At 41.9% G+C, this 23,378-nt stretch overlaps 1 protein-coding gene across 7 annotated transcripts in view; it reads left to right on the forward strand.

The window, feature by feature from the left end:
* The window catches only part of LOC141942781 (putative E3 ubiquitin-protein ligase HERC3), a 54,663-nt gene that overhangs the window by 20,349 nt on the left and 10,936 nt on the right, over positions 1–23,378 (forward strand). For 4 of the 7 annotated variants that reach the window (XM_074866725.1, XM_074866726.1, XM_074866723.1 and 1 more), the window contains exons 3-20: positions 1,385–1,544; positions 2,948–3,024; positions 3,613–3,834; positions 6,209–6,300; positions 7,234–7,364; positions 7,970–8,130; positions 8,656–8,732; positions 9,505–9,629; positions 10,179–10,238; positions 12,598–12,709; positions 13,428–13,617; positions 15,350–15,513; positions 16,029–16,142; positions 17,425–17,448; positions 17,535–17,624; positions 20,077–20,247; positions 20,883–21,026; positions 22,329–22,495. In XM_074866725.1, the coding sequence (XP_074722826.1) occupies positions 1,385–1,544; positions 2,948–3,024; positions 3,613–3,834; positions 6,209–6,300; positions 7,234–7,364; positions 7,970–8,130; positions 8,656–8,732; positions 9,505–9,629; positions 10,179–10,238; positions 12,598–12,709; positions 13,428–13,617; positions 15,350–15,513; positions 16,029–16,142; positions 17,425–17,448; positions 17,535–17,624; positions 20,077–20,247; positions 20,883–21,026; positions 22,329–22,495 (2,281 nt within the window). Of the gene's footprint in view, positions 1–1,384; positions 1,545–2,947; positions 3,025–3,612; positions 3,835–6,208; positions 6,301–7,233; positions 7,365–7,969; positions 8,131–8,655; positions 8,733–9,504; positions 9,630–10,178; positions 10,239–12,597; positions 12,710–13,427; positions 13,618–14,769; positions 14,864–15,349; positions 15,514–16,028; positions 16,143–16,511; positions 16,661–17,424; positions 17,449–17,534; positions 17,625–20,076; positions 20,248–20,882; positions 21,027–22,328; positions 22,496–23,378 lie in introns of those variants that run through there. The other 3 variants (XM_074866727.1, XM_074866728.1, XR_012628744.1) reach the window with 3 other exon arrangements.

Below are 23,378 nucleotides of genomic sequence, written 5' to 3' on the forward strand. Positions count from 1 at the left end.
GGCATTGTTAGATGACAGGGCTAAAGTATGGTTGGACAGCAGGCAGGCCCAGTCCGCAAGCCCTCCTAGATGTTTGTATGCTTACTACTTGTAAACTGCACCTCCATTGCTTCCTTTCACTCGACAGAATTAAATGCACAAGTTCAGGTAATATTTTCCTGTGTTAGAATACATATTTAAGTAATTGTCACCTTTCTCTTCCATAACATCCATTAGGGATTCTTCTCATTTTCTGACTCCCAGACTTAGAAGGCAAGCCATCCTAGGGGTGCCTTCCTTTTAAATTAAAGACATTTAGATTGATCAGTATGCAGGTTTTGGTGCTAAGTATATTAATGATTTCTGGATGCCCTTGATGTGGGGTATCATTTTCACAGAATGACATGTAACTACCCTTCCCTCTCATGTCACAGGCAAGTGGGACTTTAATAAGACTGATCACTGCCTTGTAGCTTACAGGGTGAAATCTTTCTTCATCCACCTGAAACATTTGCATTTATTCAGGGAAGAAAAAAGAAAACCACCTTTGCTTTGTTTGGCTTGTGGGGGGTTTTTCCATCAGATGTGTGGCATTTCCAGTGCTTTACTGCAAAACAAGACTCATTGATGTCTATTTGAAAAACTGTGTAATGAATAAGATTTGGTTTTTGATATTGTAGGAGTCGTTATCAAACCTACTTCAGTTGCCTAACATGATGTAATAATGAGGAGTCAATTATGGGTGATCTTCCAAAGGACTGAGTGATTTTTTTTTTTTCTTATTCCTCCATAAGGCCTTCTTGCTTTGCTTCCTTTTTATGGAGCTTTTTTTATGAGTGTCTGACAGTGGTAGTAATAGGTTGATAGGTTCAAACCTGTTCCAAGCTTAGCACAGGGAATGTCGTAACACATACACTTTCATACATCAGGCAATAAAGCAAGGGATGGATGGGTTGATTAGCTTTGTGGATGACTTGTCTTCATTGGATATGAGAGCAGTGGAAGGTCAAATATGTTTTATAGGGTCTGCCAGTTTCTGGGTCCTGGCTGATCTCCACATCAAAACTGAGTGAGAAAACCTCAAATCTGGGAAATCTCTTTGTTCCTAAATAACCTGATAGATTTCCCTGATTCTGTGAGTCTGTCTGTGTGTAGTCCGTCATTGTGCTTGGGGGCATGTACCTGCCTTTCTCCTATGATTTGCAGACCAGGCTTTCAGAAGAGCTCAGAGCTACATGTTTTCAGTAAAATCTGGTGCTTTCCTCTGGTAGGAAGTGTTTTAAAACTAAACTGGGGATCAGTGTACCCATCTGAATGGCTTTGCATACAGATTTGCCCAGAACTAGTGTTTGCATGTCACTGTGAGATGAATCCTGTGACAGGAGAGGTTTTCTGTTTTCCTCAGAGCAAATTGGAGCCCTGGCTGGGCAGCACATTGTGCACGTGGCCTGTGGAGAGTCTCACAGTGTGGCACTCAGTGACCAGGGCCAGCTCTTCTCCTGGGGCGCCGGCAGCGATGGACAGTTGGGCCTCACCACTATAGAAGATGCAGTGACGGTACCAAGGTAAATTTTTAACAGGTTCAGATTTCCTTAAGGCAGCTTCTTGGAGGTGATGCATCAAGGGTTGCTCGCTTTCCAGCTTGAAGTTACTTTCTCTCAGAGGGACAGTAATCGGGCACTTCTCACATATGGATGTAAGGGTGATTCCTCCTCCTTTTCCATACTGTACTAGTGCTCCCTGAGCCCCTCTGGAACTCAAGCAAGTCTTCAGGAGGTTTGGTCAGGACAGGCCTTCTGCCCATGGGTACCTGGGGCAAGGAAAAGAAAATCAGAGTGTGCTTGGCTTCCTCAATGAAAAATGCCACTGTGTTTGTAGAATAGAAATGCAGTGTGTGATACCCATCTCTATTCCAGTCCCTAGGAAGCTTTCTGAGATAAAAGATACATTTCAAAAATGGGGCTGTGTGAACTTACACTTCAGCTCTGAAACTCTTTTGCAGTGTTGCCTGTTAGCAGCAAAGCTACTAAACCATTCTACTGCAATTCCGAATAGTGAATGTTGTTTGGAAACTTTAGGGTAGTGCTGAATTTTCTTCATTTACTTTTAATGTATCTTACCTGTGTCAGAGCACTAATAGGGTTAAGTGCAAGGACATGTAGATGGTGACAGAGACAGAGGCCTGTGGCAGACGCCAAGACTCCTCCATCCAAAGCAGTTCACAGATGATAGGTCTCAGTTTATCACCATAATAGAGATAACTGCTCCCTTTGTACTCCATGGTGTTGTATCATGCTACATTAATAACAATAGTCTGTCTATTATTTGGTCTGTCCCTGTAGATCCAGTGCAGAGCAGAAGTTTCGGAAATCTGTCTAGGGTGCCTGTCATTGTTGAAACAGTATTTAAAGGAAGAGTTTCAGTCATAAAACATTAATGTTTGAGGTGAAGGGCTCTGTGGGAAGATAGTCCTTAACTTGCAGGTGGCTCCGATATAACAGAGAGATAGACTGACTTACATGTCAATGTGATAGCGCCATTTTAAAAATAACATTTTTGTGAAATAACTTGAACCTTTGACATGCTATTCTCAGTACAAAGCACTGAAGAGGTTTTGGTGTTGTAACTCATAGGAACTGCTAAGCTCCTGACAGCATGAAAAATGTTGATGCCTGAAAGAGAATAGTGAGAGAGGTGCCAAGAACCAGCTATCTTCACATTTCCAGATGGCTGGATTCAGTGTTATAGCAGGAAACATAGCTGGAGTTAGTAGTCAAGTGTCAAAAGGTCTCCACAGATTTGTATCTATTATGTATAGATCTGTATCACTTTCAAGACTTTTCCTCAGTCTCAAAACCATAGGCTATGTGTATATGTAGAACAAATATCTGAATGGAAATCATAATTTTGGCCTAAGGTGATACTGTATTTGTGGACACTTATTCTAAAATAGTGTTGTCGTCTTTAGGTTGATTAAGAAGTTGAACCAACAGACGATACTGCAGGTTTCCTGTGGAAATTGGCATTGCCTGGCTTTGGCAGCAGGTACTCTAACATTCGTTATTTATTACCAGGATTTGTGCTGTTATTTTGCACAGTGTCCAAGATTGTGTATTTCTACATAATAAACCAAGGACATCCCTGTCTCAACTGCTTTCAGACCAAATGAAAGTCTATAAAATGGATCAGGTACCATGAATATTGAAGAAGAGCTTTGCGAATACTGTCAGGAAAGAAAACATTACACACAGGCCACCCACTGTCTCACTGGCAAATGATGGCAGGAACACTTAAAAGCTTTCCATCTTGCTGTAAAAAAATGTGTTTAATTTATTTGTGTTGAAGTTATCCTTGGCTATTACTCTTCTGTATGCAACATGAGGACTGTTCTTCGTTATTCTGTTTAAGTTACAGCAGTCTGATGTTGTATTTTGCACTTAGTTGCATGTCTGTTTATTTTCCTGGTGGCTTCAGACTGTGCTTTTATTTTAGCAAAGAATGTCTTGCTTGATTTTTCCATCATGAGGCTTGGGTGGAAGCAAAGCCTCCAGTACTGGTTCTTGTTCATTTTGAGAAACTTGCTTTTCTATTGACCAGCTTTTACTCACCATTCTCTTTCTTTCCTTGTTTCAGATGGCCAGTTCTTCACATGGGGACAGAACAGCTATGGTCAGCTGGGCTTAGGCAAAGAATGTCCCTCCCAAGCCAGTCCACAACGTGTCAAGTCTCTTGATGGGATCCCTTTGGCTCAGGTTGCTGCAGGTGGAGCCCACAGTTTTGCCCTCTCTCTCTCAGGAGCTGTGTTTGGCTGGGGGAAGAATAGCTCAGGACAGCTGGGACTAAGTGATGAACGAGGTATTAAAATTATGCTCCTAGGTTAAAGAAGGATGGACTTTTTTGTCCTAGTGTCTCTCTTTGCATTGACAGTATATTTTTACTGCGCGGCTATATAATCCTCAGCAACTCCTCTTGGGAGGAGAGGGTGGAGGAACAGGGTCTGATGGAGTCTACAGGCTTTTCATACTTAGTAGGGACAGAAACACTTTTTTTTTCCTCTTGTGGATGTTAGTGGAAATGAGGAATGTCAAAAAGAAAGATCTTTCAAATGTGAGGGTCAACATGCAGGTATCAATGGAAGTGCTCATATTCTTTCTTCCTCTTCTCAAAAATGCTTTGTTCATATTTTGTTTGAAGTTGGTGTGGAACAAAGGCTTTCCCTGCAGAACAGCAGGCTGAACCCATCACCTTGTTTGCCAACGTGTTTTTTGACTGGTGAGCATCTGTATGCTACAAAATGATGGCAGCACAGAGTATCTCAGTGCTGTAAAATGATGTCTAGTTTATTTGTTGCACAATTTTCCAGACATGCAGGGTCAATGGTAGTTTTTTTTCAGGTGGCCATGTTCAGTGAAGCCTAGCCATCAACAGACTTGAACACAGGTTTATAAATGAGGCTGAAGAGTGGATGTGACATTACCACTAGTCTGAAAAGCCCAGACCTCTTCTGTTTGTTGACACATTCTTAACTTTTTGTAAAAGCGAGTGAGTGAAAGATTTCTTTGGAGCTTCAAATCAACCTCTTTATTGTTTTCTGCATAGTTGCTGAGTAGCTTTAAATGTCTAGGCAAGTTATTGAGTGTGGATGTGATACCTAGCATGCACAGATAATTTATTTTGCATGGGTGAGTACTTGAGGTGTATATATTTGTAAATGCTAGGTTGCATCATGTAGTAGCATATAAACACTGTATGTTGCAAGACAAAAGCATTACCTCACATTTTGTGTACCTATAATGGAATGAAGCCTTTTGACAAATTACTCAAAACCAACCTGTAGTTTGGCAAAGGAGGCTCATGTGTTGTATGCATCATTTCATCTTGCTTTACACTTTTAGAAATATGAAACACAATTGTAAGACTTGTAACATATCTTGTGTTCTTGCAAAAATGCTCCAGGTCTATTCTCTTGGGCCGCATATAAGCGAGAACTGATCTAGTATAAGAGCAGCCATGTTGTTTCCATGTAGACTGGCAGATAAATGCTTCTAATTTCAACAAAGCTGCGGTTTATATGAGAGGCTTGCTTTGACATCAGGCTACTCTTAAATGAACATGTAAGGGACATCTGCTTGTGGGGCTGTGTTGGCCAGGGATCATACTCTGCTTACCCCTCAATACATGGCACTGTACTAAATTAATGATATTTATGGTAAGTGAATCATGGTAAGACAGTGTGAATTATACTTAGTGAAGATGAACAGGGAAGTCTACAATCATGAGTATTCAGCAGCACTGTTATTTAAACAATCACGCTGTAGAGATAAGTGTCATTCCTGTCAAAATAAAGATCGAGTGTGCTAAAATACAGAACAAAGTAAATGAAAAACCTGCTCTCATTTCTGAATCCATGAAAATGTGACCATTTTCCTTTCACTACCCAGAAAAAATCACTGGTCAAATCCTTGGGTGAGTCTTAGAATATGGACAAGTTCTATAGGTAGGAACCTGATTTTTTGTTGTATGAAGTAAGTAGCTGCTCCCCTTAATATCTAACTGTTTTGGGGTACCTACTGCTTCTTGAAATGCTTAGCTTTTATTTTATCTTTATATTAGTAAAACATATAACCTTGCTTAGTGATTTATCCTTGGGAGACTCATTTCTAATGATTAGAATCTCAGAGTGAAGGAGAAAAGCATCTTTTAACGGTTGGCAGTGATTAGCCTTTGCAAGTAGGAGGATCTTCTTAAAGGATGACAACAGAAGGAAGACTAGACATTTAAATACACCTTGGGATTCACCTTGTGTATGCTAGTGTCTTCCGTGTGTCAGGATTGTTCTGTATGGAAAAGGTCTAAGCAAGGGTTTGGAAACAAATGCTTGCAGTCGTCAGTGAGGAGTCTGGAATGGCGCGTGAGGCTGAAGGTGGGCGTAGCTAGGCTGCGCTCATCATAAACTCCCAAACTGCAAGTACATGTTGAGTTTATACAAGGCTCTCAGTATTTGCATTCTTGCTCTGGACAGTTTTCTTTGAGCCAGGACAAATTTTTTAAGAGTTGGAGGGGGAAAGCAGCAGTGAAATACTCAAGAACATCTTTTTTTCCCCCCAGTTGTTAAAGCTTCCATTGTTCATGTAGACCATATCTGAAAATCAGACTGCCAGTGGTTTTCTCAGACATTCAGGTTTGTGTTTATGAAACAGCTCCTGTATTTTTTTTTTCTTCAATGCAGACCGAGAATCCCCTTGTCATGTGAAGTTGTTGCGGTCTCAGAAGGTAGTTTACATCAGCTGTGGAGAGGAACACACAGCAGTTCTGACAAAGGTAAAGATGCTAACCTGGGAATCCTGGCTGCTGTCTCACCTGCCTGATGGTTTCACATAGTTTCATGGGTAATAGTAGAAAAGAACAGATTGATGTACCATATTCCATCTGACTTCAGTAAAAGAAACTAAATGGAAAATATGGTCTTAGTGTAGTTTATTCTGAGATTCATTGCCAAGATGATCCATTGCTGTTTTGGAAGATGAAGGTGTTAGTAATCCATGACAATGAATAGTAAAACTCAGGTGAATTGCTCAAAGGAATTAGCTGTGAGCAAAAAAAATTAACAAATATATATCTAAAGGGGTGAATGTAGAGTTTTGTTGGAAGTTAAAAAGAGAGTGATTCTGTGCATCAGAATAAAAGGTGTGTAGTTTAGTGAACAGAGGACTACTCTAGGATTTGAAAGATCACTGCTCAGTTCTTACCTTGCCTCTGCCACTTCCTAGGTGTTGCTTCCTTTTTTTTGGTGCCTCAGTGTTTTCCACTGTAAAATGAATTAAACAGCTGGCTTTGGGATTCCTGTGGAAAAAACACTATTATAGAAGATTAGTTCTGTAGAAGCTCTTGTTCAAAGAAAAAGGTCACAGTCTTTTTGATCATCAGCTGACAGAAATGGGTGTAAAATATCGTGGAAATAGTCGCTATTCAGCCATGTTTGAACCTGCTGGGATTTCAGACTCATCTGGTGATGGTGGGGGGAAGTGCTTGTCTAATGTAGACATACCTAAAGATAATTCTGTTAGTCTCTGATGGGTGGCAAGGTAACTGTTTGGAAGCTGCATTAGCAGAACCCAAGTTTCTTTTCTGAATCCTTTGGAAATCCCCAGCAATCTCTGCCTGAGCTTGGACTTGTACTGAAACTGGAGTCAGAGAGATACTGCTGGGTTATGGGTCCCTAAATGGAGAATATGCTGTTTGATTTGCTAACAGAGTGGAGGGGTGTTCACGTTCGGTGCAGGTTCCTGCGGGCAACTGGGACATGACTCCATGAATGATGAAGTGAACCCCCGAAGAGTTCTTGAGCTAATGGGCAGTGAAGTATCCCAGATTGCTTGTGGCAGGTGAGTCCTGTGTGCAGTCAGAAATTTTCTTTGGTGGGGGTTAATGCTGACACCAAGTCTTATAAACAGGGGGATTAGTCTTGCTTCTGCATCCTACGTGTTAAAACTAAGTTAATTTAAATTTTACTTCCCATGAGAATTTTGAGGCTCTCTAAAGAAGGTAGGTTTTTAATTGGGGTTGTGCCCTGTGCTGTAACCTGGTAAAAGACACCTTTCCGTCTTAATAATTCAGCAAGACTTTAGAGCAGCATCCCCTTTGGTCACAAGTTTCCAGCCTCTTTCATGAAAAGAGAGTTAGTAACACTGGTGCTGTGCTGTTGCCTTTTGATATGTACAGGCTTAGCAAATGACTAAGCTAATTCTGTCTGTGAGGTACCAGCCATATGCTGGCACAAGCTGCTCTTTGTCACTTCCACCTAAAGAGTGCCATCCCATAAACTGGTGCCATCAGGTGGCAAAACCTGAGCATTGGTGTTAGTGTAAAGATGCTGCTTTGCACCAGCTTCTGGCCTAGGGGAACTGAGAATACATTTTAAGTGGTGTTTAGGGTTTTTTTCTTTTTATTGTTAAACAAGGCCCAAACTGTGTGCCCATCTCTGTTACAGACATCACACTTTAGCCTTTGTGCCTTCTTCAGGAATGATCTATGCATTTGGCTGTGGAACACGAGGCCAGCTGGGAACAGGGCACACTTGCAATGTTAAGTGTCCCTCTCCCGTCAAGGGTCACTGGGCAGCTCACAATGGGCAACTCTCAGGGAAACCTGGTACGTACTGTGTGCAATGTGGAGTCACAAATGGACATAAATAATTTCATTTCATCCATGGCTGTCTAAAGACACCTTGACATTGTTCTGTGAAAGTTCTTGAAATAGCAAAAGAAACCCGTCCTCCTGTCCGAAATGCATTGTGAAAATTACAGGGTGACCTCTTGCTCTCTCTGTTAATGTGTGCCCTTTCCCTTTCTCTTTTCATGGCAGAGCTCAACATTTGGTGGTCTTGAGACTTCACGAAATTGTACTAATACTGATCTCCGAGGGTTTTGGTTTCTCTTTAAAACCCCCATTGCAGTTTAAAAATTACAACTTTTCCCTCCTGCCAGGCCCTGTGTATCTCTCAAGAAAGTGCTACAGTACTTAAGTTCCAACTGATTTCAGCCTGGTGTTCAAGGGACACAGGTGCTCCTTGTAGTGTAAAGGCTCAGACACTGGCAGTGCAAGTGTGGGAGAAAAGGCACAGTAGGAATTTGCATTCATCAACCTCTAACACAACTGTGTCTCTTTCTTCAACAGATGCCTGTAAATATCACATTGTTAAACATATCTTCTCTGGAGGAGACCAAACATTTGTGCTTTGCTCCAAATATGAGGTAAAACAAATGAAGTACCCTCTCAGGTCTGCTCCCCTGTCCCAGACTTCACAATGCATCTTTTGGTTTTAGTAATATCTCCTGAAAATGAAGTGTTGCTTTGGAGTCCATTCTGCCTTACAAACCTTACCAATGATGACAGTTGTTGCAGGGATTTACATCTTTTTAAGAGTGGCTGAAAGTTGCCTTCCTTTGGAGGCACATCAAAGAGCCACTGCAAAGACACTGATTTCAGTTTGATCAGCAGGGAGGGGAGTCAAGTGTCCTTTGCAGATTGGAAGCAAGGGGTTGCTTTCCCCCTGAGACACCGGGGTCCGTGTGATTAGAGTGTAGGGCTGTGGACCATGTACACTGGGGTGTTTCAAGATATGCTGGATGGAGGGCTGAATGCTGAATTGTTTTTTCTGCTTGTGTCATCTTATTTCAAGAAGTGTTCGGCATACACTTTTGAGGCATGGAAGTAGGTCTAGAATAAAGGTACTAAGCCTGTAGTTATATTGGTGGTATTTAAGAGGGCTTTGGTACATTTCAGGAAATGATATTTTGTTTTTTTTCTTTCCCTCTTTTTAAAATGTATTTGATGATGATGGTTTTTTCCATACCTTTCCATGCCTTTCCTTTTGGACTTCTTAGTAAGCTACAGCTTCCTAACAAAACCTGTTGAGAGACCACACGAAGGAAGCTATCAGTTATATATAGAAAACAGAGATTATGGATAAGAAGGAATTGTTTTACAAGCCTTGTCTTTGCTGAAATCTGTATCTTCTCACAGAATTCCTTGCCTGCTGATGATTTCCGGACCATAAATGAAACACGTTACACCTGTTTAATAAATGATGAAACTATAGATGTCTGGAGGCAAAAGCTTTTAGAAAAGAACAGTTCTAATTCTGTCAAGTAGGTATTGTGGCACTGGACAAGCCTTTTGTTGAAAGTTTAATTTAAATAATTTTTTTGGCTTCCGTGCCATGCTTTCACTTGAAATTTAGCAGCCTTTTCAAGTGTGGTTCTTGATCATTTCCAAGGGGAGGACAGTTGCCAGTCACAAGGCTGCCAGGTTAGAGCTTCTGAGCAAAAGGAGGAATTTGAGGCTGCCTCAGAACATTGCAAATGGTGGGTGGGAAATGGATTTTAAATTTGTCCTTCATTGTGTGCTTAGGGTTCATGAAAAGCAGCAAGAACTTGTGAACAGACCGATTAAAGTCCTTCCCCTGTGTGCCTGCCATGAGGAGGGCAGAATAGGTGGAAAGGGGGCACTGCTAACATCCCTCCTGTCAAGAGAGGGATGTTACATGATTCTGAATGAACTGCTTACCTCTGTGCCTCTGAAGGGGTGATGCTGCCATTGTTTCTCGTAGAAGGAAGGGAAGTGAGCGGAAGAGATTTGCTGGGACATCTATTCATAACCTCTGTCTCTGTTTTCTTTTGTCTTTCTGCTGCAAACAGTAATGTCGTTCAGATACTGTCCTCAGCTGCCTGCTGGAATGGAAGTTTCTTGGAGAAGAAGTAAGTGGCAAACTTACAGAAGTGTGGCTTTCCCTTGAGGCAGACTGGAATCCCTTTACTTCACTCACTGCTGCAGTGGGATTTGATTTTTCTGATCAGACAGACGGGGGCAGAAAGTGTCCCCTAAAGAGGTGGGTGGTTAGAGCTGGGTAAGGAAGGCAAATGGTCTAAGAAAGTGCATGGTGAGTGTACTGTTAAGTGGCACAGATTCCTTGGAGTTCTCACAACTGTTATTTTTTCTTATGAAATGAATATCAACATCTTTAAAAGAGAGGGATGGGGATACAACATTAAGGGAAATGAGTGATGCCAGGTATCTGAATAGTCTCTTACCCAGTTGAGCTAGCTGGTGGGGGCTGGTGTGTGAGGAGGTATGCTTCAACACAGGCTGCTCTTGAGAAATACATTGGGGGCAGCATGGAAGCACTTTCCTTTTAGGTGACATCAGTTGTGGAAAGTTGTGTGCTCCTACTTACAGGAATTTCACATGGGTGTAACCAACAATAGGTGGTGACAAGGTTGCAATATGTGTAGCTGAGTCAAAGGCTGTGGGTTGGGAAGGATTGTGTTGGCTGTGCCTGTAAATGTTGGGGAGGTAACAGCATAAGATGAGGAGGAGGAGAAATTTTTTATGATGATGTGATGAGTAAATGACCTGTAAGTAGGTGAAGAACAACTTAGTTACTCTGAGTAATTGTTGAGTAATATTTTCCAAGAGCACCTTGAAAAAGAAGCTATTTACTCATTATTCTTGCGTTTTTCCGCTTGTCCAATGGTTTCTTCTCTAGTATTGTGACAAGGCAGTGTGTTACTGCATCAGGAGAGTTGTCATGTTGGTTTAAAACACTTGTTGAGGTATCCAAGCTGTGGAGTCACTGTAAATAGTCCCAACATCTCCTTTAAATGTGGAAATGAGTGGAGTTTATGACTTCATCACTCCAATGCAGTTCTCTTTCCCCTTTAGTGATGTCCTGGCTAGTGCCGGAAATCTTTGACCAAATGAATGATAAAATTTGAAGCCACCATACACTGAAGTGAGGCTGTATTTAACCATGTACCTTTATATGTGAAGCCTTATGTCACAGTGCACTTGATGGAAACACCCTAGCATAGCCCTCCAGCATCCTAATGCCGTGTAGGCCTGTTTGCAGTACAGCATTGTGGTACACAGGGTTAGATGGAAAAACAGCTTTTCCATGGCTGCGTGACTGGGCACGCTGCAGTACTACTGCACGTCACAGCCTGAAGCGCGCTGTACCACAGTGTGACTCTGAAGAGCTATTTCCAGCCTGGTGCCTGTGCTGTTACTGAAATAGCCATCCTACTACAGCAGGCTGCGTTCAGCTTCTTGTGTCATTATAGTCACACCAGCAAACTAACAAATGCGTCCCATCTTTAATAGCTACCTTTTCCTTCAGAGTGTCTAACACAGCACAGTCTCAGATGAACAGTGGCAGACTTGGGAAAAACTTGAGGTCAATGGAATTGTAGCAATGACGGTTTTTTTACTAGCAACTGCAAGGTTTTATGTGCAACTTTACTGCAGACAATGGTGCTGAGAGCCTCTGCTACAGATGCTGATCATGCTTTAGATGCTGAGCAAGGCAGCTTACCTGCTGGACTGGACGTTCAGTGTAGCTAGATCTGGCTGTTAGACTGTTAACAGTCTTCTGCAGGCTTGCCTTCATTACCCTCTTACACAGGTAGCCTGAGTAAATTACAGCCTTTCAAGAACAGCAGAAAGGAGAGCACGTCTTTGTTACAACTAAAGACCATGTGAAGACTGTGTTCTCAGCTATGCTGTGTTTTGATTGTGGTTGTTTAGTTTTAGAAAATTTGAGAGTGGAATAGCTAAAAAGCTACTCTGAATATCTTCCTGTCTTCTTTTGAAACCCTCGTTTGATGTCCCCTTTTATAGCAGTCAGTGTTGTCTTATGCATCACCCTTCCCTTTCTTACTGGGTGTGATTAAACAGATTTTGCTATAAAAGTATGAAGACGATGCAGAGGATTTTGATACATATGATATATACATATTCTATAGGTTTTTAAGCAGTCTGGCCTGTCTAGGCAGGCTCTTAGGTCAGTGAAGGAGTCCTGGGGAAGTCAAAGACTTTGTTAAAGTGTTTCTCTGCTAGAATCCCAACCCTAAGCAAGGCCTGGAGGAGTTCAGAAGGGAGAGTTGTCCATCTTGTCTTTAGCAAGAAGATTCCAACTTCTGCTTTGTTTCTAGCCTGATGAAATCCCTAGAGGTTGTTTCTCCATTGCTTGTTCTTAGGCCATGCTGATACATAGGTAATAGTGTCTCTTCCTTAAACTTACGACTGTCTGTCTGGTGTGTTTTTTTTTTTTTTTTAAAGAATTGATGAACATTTTAAAACCAGTCCGAAGATCCCAGGGATTGATCTGAACTCCACCAGAGTGCTCTTTGAGAAGCTGATGAACTCTCAGCACTCCATTCTCCTAGACCAGGTATTGTACTTCTGGGGTTTTGGATATTCAGAGGAGAAATAAAGGCTTTGTCTTTCTGTAACATAAAAGTAACAGCAGCTTTTTTTTGGAAGGATTATATCCCAAATCTGCAGGCCAGATCCTTCATGGTATCAGTGGATACTTCTCCATTGACCTAGGCTGATTTTCACCTTCTCAGAATGTGTCTCTAAGACTTGTTTTTAAAAAGTTTTGTCTCATGGCTTTTAATACTTGAAATGGCTGCTGAAATTAATTCTGTGTATGTTATACTTGTAAATAATGACTATGTGCTCATTTATTGCCTGTCAGGAGTTGAATACTTTATGGTTGTATAATTTATTCTAACTCAGAGGATTTCCTTCACAAGTGAAGAGCTGTGGGATAAAATTGTGTATGTTCCCCATGCCATTTTTTAGCTATAGTTTTTGTAGCTTGTTTTTACTTTGGGTTTGACTTTTAAAACAGGGGTGTGACCTTAATGAGAAGGATTAACTAACCTTAGGCAAGCCCTGGAAAAACCTATCCAAGTCTTCATGCATTTTGGAAAAATCTGAGTTTAGTCCTGTCCTATGGAGTGTTTTTAGGAGATCGTCAGCAAAAGCTGTTAAGTCCACCTGTTTTGAGTGAGCTCTATTTCATCAGTTCTTACACTTCATCTACGTTGTAGGTGCTCTGTCACCCAGGATAAGTTGCCTTCTTTCGTCTTGTTTTCTTATAGATACTGAAGAGCTTTGAAAGTTTTTTGATTCCTCAGCTGTCCAGCTCACCGCCAGATGTAGAGGCAATGAGGATCTATCTGATTCTCCCTGAATTCCCACCCTTCCAAGACTCCAAGTATTATATCACATTAACACTTCCCCTAGCAATGGCTATTCTGCGCCTAGATACCAACCCCAGCAAAGTTCTTGGTAAGAGGCTGGCATTTAAGATGCATGTTGCTTTCAGTATCCAGCTGGGACAAAAAATGTTGCCTTTAGGTCTTTCAGTCATGTTTGCTTAATTTTTCTGTTCTGTTACAATGGCTGCAATGATAATTTGGTATGATTTGTGATATAGTATTGTTACGAAGCAGTTGCCTGTAAAAAGCAGCTGGGAACCAAAAGGACTCAAGGAATCCTCCCCCAAAACCTATGTTCCCATGTAAAAGAATTATGAATATAAAATTTGAATTTTAAACATGAACTATGAGGAAATGAAGAATGTTCCATGCAGGGTAAGATATTGGAAGTTTGTTACAATAATATAAAACATATAAAATTCATGGGGGTGTGGATAATAAAGATATAAAATAAAAAGGAAAATTCAGGTTAAGAATTGTGTTAATTTATAAGTTTTTTTAATTTTAGAAGTAAAATATAATTTCAAAGAACACTTACTAAGGAGGTTAATCTAATTTACATTATCTAGTTTACCTAATTCAGAGAGTCCAGTTCCAGATAAATTTGCATGCCTCCTTGTGAACATAGATTTTGTATATCATGAAGATTAAATGATCTTATTCTCTTAAATTTAGTCAGATATTGTCCACATTAGAATATCCTTTCTGTATAAGGTAAATAAAAGAATATACTAGATATAATATACAGGATAAAGTAACTTTATAAGGTGCAGAAAAACCTATTGGCTGGTCCATGATCAAGCTGAACACCCCAGCTCTTCCCCCACTTCTGAACCTTTTAATTTCTGTTAATATTATTTACTATGAGCTCATTTTAAGCTAAGCAGAACATATGCTGCTAGTGATTGTTACTCATGTTTCCTAACCTATTACTTTCCTTGTTATCTTACTCTGTTTCTTAAGGTTGCCTTATACTAAATCTTACGCTTTGTAATGCATTCAGACCTCCAGGAGCATTGCTCCAGTGAAATGTATTTTGAGGTTTACTGATGTATTTTTTTTTTATTCAAGGAGGCTGTGGAACCAAGTTTCCTCTTCTACTCAGAGTAGTCCACTGTGATTGCTAGAATACAGAAATGTAAAGAATTCTCATACTTTTGTCTGCCAGAATCTATTGTTGTGCTGACACTTGAGAGGATAAATTGGTGTTTGTTTCTAACAGCTGACATGATGGTTTCCCAGGCTCCAGCTTCTACTTTGCAGGTGGATTGATTCTAGCAAAGCAGCTAACAGTCAGGGTCCCTTCACAGGGAGAGGTAAGGGTTACCCGTCCTTGGCAAGAAAGAAATCAGCCTTTATAAAGAGGGGGAATTCAGACTTATAGTGCAGAAGTGCCAGGAGACCTGCTAGAAAAGTGTGGTACTACAGAGAATTGCCCAGGCAACTGCTTTATCACTCATGAGAGACAACAGTTTGCCTGAAAAATCACAGTATCTTGAATACAAGATACTTGAGACAGCATCTTGAATTAAAGGTTGAAAAACTTCACACTGATCGGGATTGGGGCTGGGTAATGACTGCGGTGATTGTATGAGAGTGGAAAGGGAAGACCTTTTCAATTTCTGGTATCTAGCTGACTCTTTGCTCACTTTCCTCTTGCTACGGTTAGGACAGAAATGTGGAAGGTTTTTTTTTTTAAACAATCTTTAGATGTGTTCCCCTATTTTCAGCTGTAATCCTTTCTTCAGGGGTTACTCTGGCCATTAATTCAGGATTTATATTGATGTTCCTCTGCTTTCCAGATAACTGGTGGTCTCAAGTATGCCCAAGATACTTCCTCAGGCTAGTGGACCTCTATAAAGGTGCAGTGGTTTACCTCCTCAGTGGAAGAAAGACACTGTTGATTCCAGTCCTGTTCAGTAGCTACATTACAGCTGCTCTCAGACTTCTGGAGAAACTCCACAAGGTAAGAAGAAAGCCTGGGTGCATGTTGGCTCAAGATGATTCATCTTTTCTGCTCTTTGCCAGCTGGCAGGGGCAGAGTGGTTGTGGACCTGGCTTGTGAGCTGTGTCATTGTTCACCAAGACACCACATTGGGAAGATGTTAGTGGTTTTCCTGAATTCAAGGTACTTGATGATGTAGTCCTGTCTCAAACACTAGGAAGAAATTACCCTAAGGAATGCTGCTGCTGAGCCACCAGACTGTGCACTGTGGCATCACAAATACCTGTCCCTTGATACTTGTCCCTCCCACTGTGTTGGTGCTGGGTAGTCCGGCTGAGAAGGAGAGGGGACTAAAATAAGTCAGAAGGAGGTTTATCTTGATTCTTCTTGGTTCATACTAAAATATTAGGGATGATGTGTTTTTGCAAGACTTTCTGGGTCCTATTGTTCCAAGTTGCTATAATTAATTTTATGAGAGCAAACCTGTGTATGCTGAATATATCCATATTTTAAAAACCATCTGTTTTCTTCACTAGGTAAATCAGAAGGTTAAACATGTAGAATATGATAAGTTTTATATCCCTGAGATTTCCAGCTTGGTGGACATTCAGGAGGATTATCTCATGTGGTTCTTGCATCAGGCTGGAATGGTAAGAGGTTTTATGTATAGTCATGAAATAGCTGTCCATGTTTGTGTCTCTGGTTGTAGATCTGTATTTTTAATACCCTTAATGAGAGTGTAATGTATTCAGTATAGGAGCGTCTATATGTTAAGCCTCTCAGATTTGGGTACTTGGTGGCTTGACAAAGTTCATGTAAAATAAGGCTATCAGAAGAGCTGGAGCTAACAATGTTTAACTAACGCTTGCAACAGTCTGTGATTATTCATGTGAATTTCATTCAATCCATGCACAAGGGCATTAATTCAGTCACTGGATCCTTTTAATGTAATCGACACCTCAGGAGCCATATCCTGTATTCTAAAATTATAATTTTTACCCTTTACTTCTGCTGTTTAGGCAGGTATTGTGAATAATGTAGCCAGTGATCTTAAAATGTTGCTCTGTAAGAGGAGGCAGTGTGGCGTTCTGGCTAGGGGACTGAACCAAGACTCAAGAGATGTGGGTTCTATTCCTGGCTCTTCCAGTAACCTGCTGGGTGATCTTGGGTAAGACCCTTCACCTCTTTTATGCCTCACTTTCACATCTGTAAGAAAGGAGATAACTAAACTGAGAGCTGGAATGTGCTGTATAGGAACCCAGGGAGATTAATTATAGCAAGGAAAAGCATCCTAGGTGTGAGAAAACACCAAAAAACATCCACCAAGGGATGCTGCAAGAGTAAAACCTGACTGTAGCAAGAATTTTTGTGTGTGTTTTCATGGACTTTCTAAATGTTACGTGTGCTGTGTCCCCTGTCCCCTACTGTCCATCATTTAAATAGGGCTGCTCTGTGCTTACTTTTAGTGAGCAAAACAATAAAATACCGACTCAAATTTATGTAACAGTGATAGTTAAAAATAGTTAAAAATGTATCGATATGGATAATGAGAGGAGTAATTTGCATTGCAGGAGTGGTCTTATATTGTCATGTTGTGGTCTTATGGTCTCTCCTGTTGTTTTGTATGGTCTCTGCCTTGGGAATAGTTTTCTTCTTTTTCTTTGTAAGAGTAAGTTTCACCTATGGCAGGCTAACACAGGCTTCTGTGCCAGTTAGTTCTCTTAGTGATGTTTGATGTTTAAGTTTTGAATTAGACTTGTGCATTTTCTTGAGAAGGAAGTTCCCATGCTTTTCTTTGAGAGGAAGAACCTGGGTTGTTTGTCCCAGAGGAGAAGAATTTTCTTTGGGTCACCTTTGAATTAGTCTGTCCAAAAAAAATAGATAAGACACAAAAGAGTAAAAGATTTTAATATTTCTGTTTTTCCTTTACAGAAAGTAAGACCATCTATCATGCAGGTAAGAAAATTGTTCTTCATGACTCTTATTTAAAGAAGTGTTATGGAAGCTGTAGATAGGAATCAATCTGCCTGCCTTTTTTGCAGGATGCTGTGACACTTTGTTCTTATCCTTTCATCTTCGATGCTCAGGCGAAGACCAAGATGTTACAGACAGATGCAGAACTACAGATGCAGGTAATAGTTCTCTCTCTCTCTCCCTCAATTTTCCTGCCCCATTTCTTTTTCTCTGGCTTTTGTGTTGGTGCCTGCAAGGAAAGGCATTCATTGGGAGTTAGTGTGTGCAGCACTTTATTGTTTCCATGATACGGGAGAGCAGAGTAGCTGGAGAACCTCTTTGGCCTGGATATTGCAGAGGCAGTGCTTAGTGTCTTTCACTTCAAAATGTTTGGTAACATCAGAACTGCCAGATGTACATGTGGTGGAAACTTAAACAGTACAGGAAAGGAATACTTATGTAGTTATGATAGTCCAAGGAGAAGTAGTAAGGTGAGGTCTCTATTAGAGGAACTGTAAGGCTGGAAAAGTAGACAAGCCTTCAGGTAAGTGGGCACTTTTTTCAAGTTTCTGCCTGGTGCAGGAGGAGTGGTTGTCAGAAGTGAGGGTTGAAGACCAACTCCTGACACAGTTTGTGGTTGCAGGCAGCAGCTGTTGTCAGCAGCTGACCCACCCATTTGCGGTGAGGGGTGCAGACCTGTGGTTCTCCAGGAGCGTGTTCAGAGCAGGTATTAAGCTCCAGCACCTTTACCCTGTATAGAATCATAGCATGGCTAGGGTTGGAAGGGACTTAAAAGATCATCTAGTTCCAACCCCCCTGCCATGGGCAGGGACACCTTCCACTAGACCAGGTTGCTCAAAGCCCCATCCAACCTGGCCTTGAACACTTCCAGGGAGGGGGCAGCCACAGCTTCTCTGGGCAACCTGTTCCAGTGTCTCACCACTCTCACAGTGAAGAATTTCTTCCTTATATCTAATCTAAATCTACCCTCTTCCAGTTTAAAACCGTTACCCCTTGTCCTATCCCTACACTCCCTGATAGAGTCCCTCCCCATCTTTCCTGTAGCCCCCTTTAAGTACTGGAAGGCCGCTATAAGGTCTCCCTGGAGCCTTCTCTTCTCCAGGCTGAACAACCCCAACTGTCTCAGCCTGTCCTCACAGGGGAGGTGCTCCAGCCCCCTGATCATCTTCGTGGCCTCCTCTGGACCCGCTCGAGCAGGCCTATGTCCTCCTTATGTTGGGGGTCCCAGACAGGTGGGATCTCACGAGAGTGGAGTAGAGGGGCAGAATCACCTCTTTCGACCTGCTGGTCACACTCCTCTTGATGCAGCCCGGGATATGGTTGGCTTTCTGGTCTGTGAGCGCATGTTGCTGTCTCATAGTTTTCCATCCACTCATCATCCAGCCTGTATTTGTGCTTGGGATTGCCTCGACAAGGTGGCAGCCAAGCCAGCTCACAGCCAGGCTGTGACAAGGACAGCTGGCCTCTGTGCCAGTGTAAACGTCCCAGTGCCAGGCATTGCTCATGCAGGTGGCTCCTGAGAGGGGCAAAGCATCGGACACTGATCCCTCATCCAGTGCAGCCAGGGTCTGGGGCTCATCCCATCCTCTGTGAAATGACTTTGCTGATGTCCTTGGTTGTCAGGTTCCTTCAGGGTAGAAAACTGTCACCATAGTTATTTGTGGCCATGGTGCTGATTCCATGTAATATCCATCTCTTAGCTTCGCTATGGCCACTTGAACACATAACCTGCAGCAAGGCAGAGGAGGCTCGGCCTATACTCAGAAGCTGGAGTCACCTTCTGCTTTCATTTTGTCCCCCTCTTCTGTATATTTTCAGCTGCCCAGTTTGTGAGCAGGGTATCTACCTTACCTTGACAGGAGAGCAGGCAGGTAGAGGTTTTGTAGCTCTGAGAGATAGCATCTTTATGAAGACAACCACTTAGAGGGCAAAGAAACCAGTACTTCTGTGAGTGCTGGAATGGGGGAAGCCTGCTTTCTAGTGGATTTCTGCCTCGGGTTGAACTGATTCTTAAACTGAATTTTCAAATGTGAATTTGCCATTTACTATGAACAATACATGAGAATGAATATACTATGTGTGGTCAAAGCTTTGACTGGCCTTACCTGACACCATAAAATCTGTGTAGATAAGAGCTTTGAATTGTATGTGATGGATTCCCTGGTGCCTTGCCAGGTGTGGTTGTCAACTGGCTCCTTGTTTGGTATGTTAGTAACATTGCTTTCCCTCGTAGACTCTCTGACTCTTCTCAAGGTGTGTTCACACTGAGTTTCTTGACTCATTCTTGACTCAAGAGCATGAATAAAGCCTTTTTTCCCCACCCACCTGCCTAATGTCAAAAAATGTTTGGGAATTTGATCTCTCTGTTGCTTAAATTTGGTGAATCAATCAGTGGACTCAAAAGGTGTTCATATGGGAAATGGGCTGGGGGGTAGGTAGGCATACAGGCACACACACTTGTATGGAGTGAGCATGTATTCCTGGTACCCTGGGGAAACCAAATGAAAAGAGTAAGGAAGGAACACCAACCATATAGCAGTTAACTGTTTTCCTTCCCTAGGAAGAAAGGAACCAATCAGCAGCTGTTTTTCACCCCTCTCTTATCTACAGGTTGCAATAAATGGTGCAAATTTGCAGAATGTCTTCATGCTTCTCACCCTGGAGCCTCTGCTGGCCAGAAGCCCTTTCCTTGTACTTCATGTTCGCAGGAGTAACTTAGTTGGTGATGCTTTAAGGGAGTTGAGCATCCATTCAGACATTGATTTGAAAAAGCCTCTTAAAGTAAGTTTTTACTATACCTGTGGCACCCTCTTATCCAGCCAACATTTCTGCAGCCTTTCAGTCGTTCACATTACTACTTCACCAGTGTACAGTGGCTTCTCCATAGGTATAGCACACAGGGACGCTTGACATAATCAGTGCAAGGGTTGAGTCTTTCTTCTGTCCGACTCCTGGAGTGTTTTGGCAGTGGACAGTTTACAAGAAGGCAGGCAGGGGGTTTACTGTCTTTTCCTGGTGTGTCCACTGTATAAGGGGTAGGGGAGGAAACATTTCTATGATAGTATGCGGTCTCTGTTTTGCTCTTCAGCAGCAATAGGCCACTTAAAATAGTATATGTTTTATCTCTGAGAGGTTGCTACAAAATTTAGCAGTTGCTGTCATGTTACTGCTTTGCTTGTTGGGAGGACAGGTGGTTATTTATGATTTCCATAAGGAGATAAACATCTTCAAAATATCTGATTTGCCACTCTCTGTTCCCTTTCCCTCCCTGCAAGCAGAGCACTGAAACAGGCTCATGGGTTGCAGTGGATTTGGGCATGTTAGACAAATTGCTTTGTGTGGCTCCTGATTAGAAAGATGTCTGATTCACTCAGTCTCAGCTCTGCATCCCTGTTACTGACCTGCTTTTTCTACAGGTCATCTTTGATGGTGAGGAAGCTGTTGATGCTGGAGGAGTGACAAAGGAATTTTTCCTCTTGTTGTTAAAAGAACTCCTCAACCCTATCTATGGCATGTTCACTTACTACCCAGAGTCAAACCTGCTGTGGTTTTCAGACACGGTAAGCCCTTGCCCTGTGTACATGCAGGTTGAAATAATATACTGCATTTGAATGACAACAAGGTTAGTGGCAAACTATAGGGAAGAAATGATCTTCCTCTCATTTTCCACCCACAATACAATGTCAGCTCTGTTTTCAGTCAGTGTAAATTAGTACAGGTCCATTAACTTTAGTAGAATGGTGATGATTGTGCCTGTTAAGGAGTTGGCTCTTTCTCTTTATTCTTATCCCATAATAAAACTTGTATTAAGTATCAGATGACAATTAATAGAGCCCTTATTATCATGAATGTGACTAATCATGTGCTGTTTTACAGAACCAGAGGTTTAGGCCGTAATGGCATTAGAATTCTGTGCTTCCCTTGCTGTTCACGTAATTGCAACCAATCCACTTAGTCATGCCTCACTATCACCTTCAGGGTCTAAACTTGTTAATGCTTTATGTGAGGAAGCTCTTAAACAGCAAGAAACATGGTTTGTAGTGAAAGCTGGTTAGTTTTGGAAGAGTGTAGAGTGCAAGTTCTGTACCTGTCAGATAGCATTATGGTGGAGGTGGTGGTTTATGTCCATTTTTCTTCTTCTCAGGTAGCAAGATGGGAAATGATGTCAGTCTTCCCTTAAGGTGTAGCTGCCCTGGTGGGGTTCTTTTCAATTTATTAATTACATTTTACAAGGCAGGAAATTACATGGTACCTTTTGTAACTTGTGAACAGTATTACAGAGCAATTACTCCTCATGTTAATGCTCTAAAAACAAGCCCTTTGACACCAAGAATGACAGTGTAAGCACTGAAAGTACGAGTCATGTATTTACAACATTTAACAAATACAGGCAGCCAGTCTGTGACTGACATGCCAGTGTATCAACACCTATGTTGGTATATTTGCCTGGGTGGCACTGTGGTTATGTGTAAGCTTTTAATAGAAAATAGGATGGGTGGTAGGGAGAGAATTGTTAACACATTTTCTTGCAGTACATAGACAGCAAACATTGAAGCTTTGTTAATGTCTAAATGCAGAGGTGTGTGAAAAAGAAATAAAAGGCAGATAAGGTGGAAAGCAGCTGTTGCTGTTTCCACAGCTAATCATGGCTTACAAACTAATAGGGCTTGGTGTCTGAATGTTCATTTCTGTGCCACACTCCAACAAGGAATTCACAACCAAACTGGAACCTGGTGGGAGCTCTCTGATTTTGTTCCAGTTGGAAAAGCAGGGGCTGGCTTCTTAGTGCATGGGGGAAAGGGTACTGCACATTGCACCAGTGACAGTGTGTCTCATGATGATTTCTCTGTCTGGGTTTGCAGTGTTTTGTAGAACACAACTGGTTTCACCTGATTGGCATCATATGCGGTCTTGCAATATACAACTTCACAGTGGTAGACCTTCACTTTCCCTTGGCTCTGTACAAAAAGCTCTTGAATGTGAAGCCCTGCCTGGAGGATTTGAAGGAGCTATCCCCTACAGAAGGAAGGTATGAAAAGCAAAATTTGCAGCCTTTCTGGGAAGGGAGACCATCCAACTGAGAACAAGAAATGGCAAACTGGGTAAAAGCTGTTCAGTAAAATGCCTCCTGATCCTTTTGAGTGACTGATTAATTTGGGGGGCTGTGATCCTAGCAAAGTACATAAGCTGGTGGTGAATTTTATGTAAGACTTCTCTCCCACAGGCTATCAGATCTGCCTGCTTAGGATCTAACCTCTGTACCCACCTTCTTGACCCCCAGAAACTGAGTATCAACACAGCCAAAAGATACCTACCATGCTCCTTTGGAAACAGGGGTGGGGGCATGTCCCTCCACTGTGTGATTGCATGCATGATCCCAGATCCTAGCCTCAGCCTTTCTCCTCAAGCCAGTCTTGGATTCGCAAGCAGATCCTATGCATGTCTCATGATGTAGCCCAGGATGGGCATGTGTAGGATGTGAACTGTCCCATCCCTGAACCAGTGTAACTCTGACCTGCTCCCATGCCAGAAAGAAGGAAGTTGAATGGAGTGAAGGAATGACTTTTTTTCTAAATGGCATATTGAATCTTTTCTGCCTAATTGCATGGGGATATTGGTTCCCTCTGAGAGGTTAAGATCCCGCTGTCTGACTGCTGTCTTCTGAGTTGCCACCTGATTTATCTGCACAAAGCGACAGCTGTATTTAACAATAGTGAGGTAAAATGCCAGGAAGACAGCAGCAGGATTTTGAGAGATAGGAGAATATTTTCTACATGATGAGGGTACAGATATAATCCACCACCTTCTCTTCCTCCACTCCCTCAGACCTTTGTGTGGTGATGGCATAAATATCTAGCAGTCCTTAAGCACTAGAAATGTGCTATTCTAAGGCCAGGATCATTAAAGGGCAT

This window comes from Strix uralensis, chromosome 4 (assembly GCF_047716275.1).
Source record: "Strix uralensis isolate ZFMK-TIS-50842 chromosome 4, bStrUra1, whole genome shotgun sequence".
Lineage (NCBI taxonomy): Eukaryota > Metazoa > Chordata > Aves > Strigiformes > Strigidae > Strix > Strix uralensis.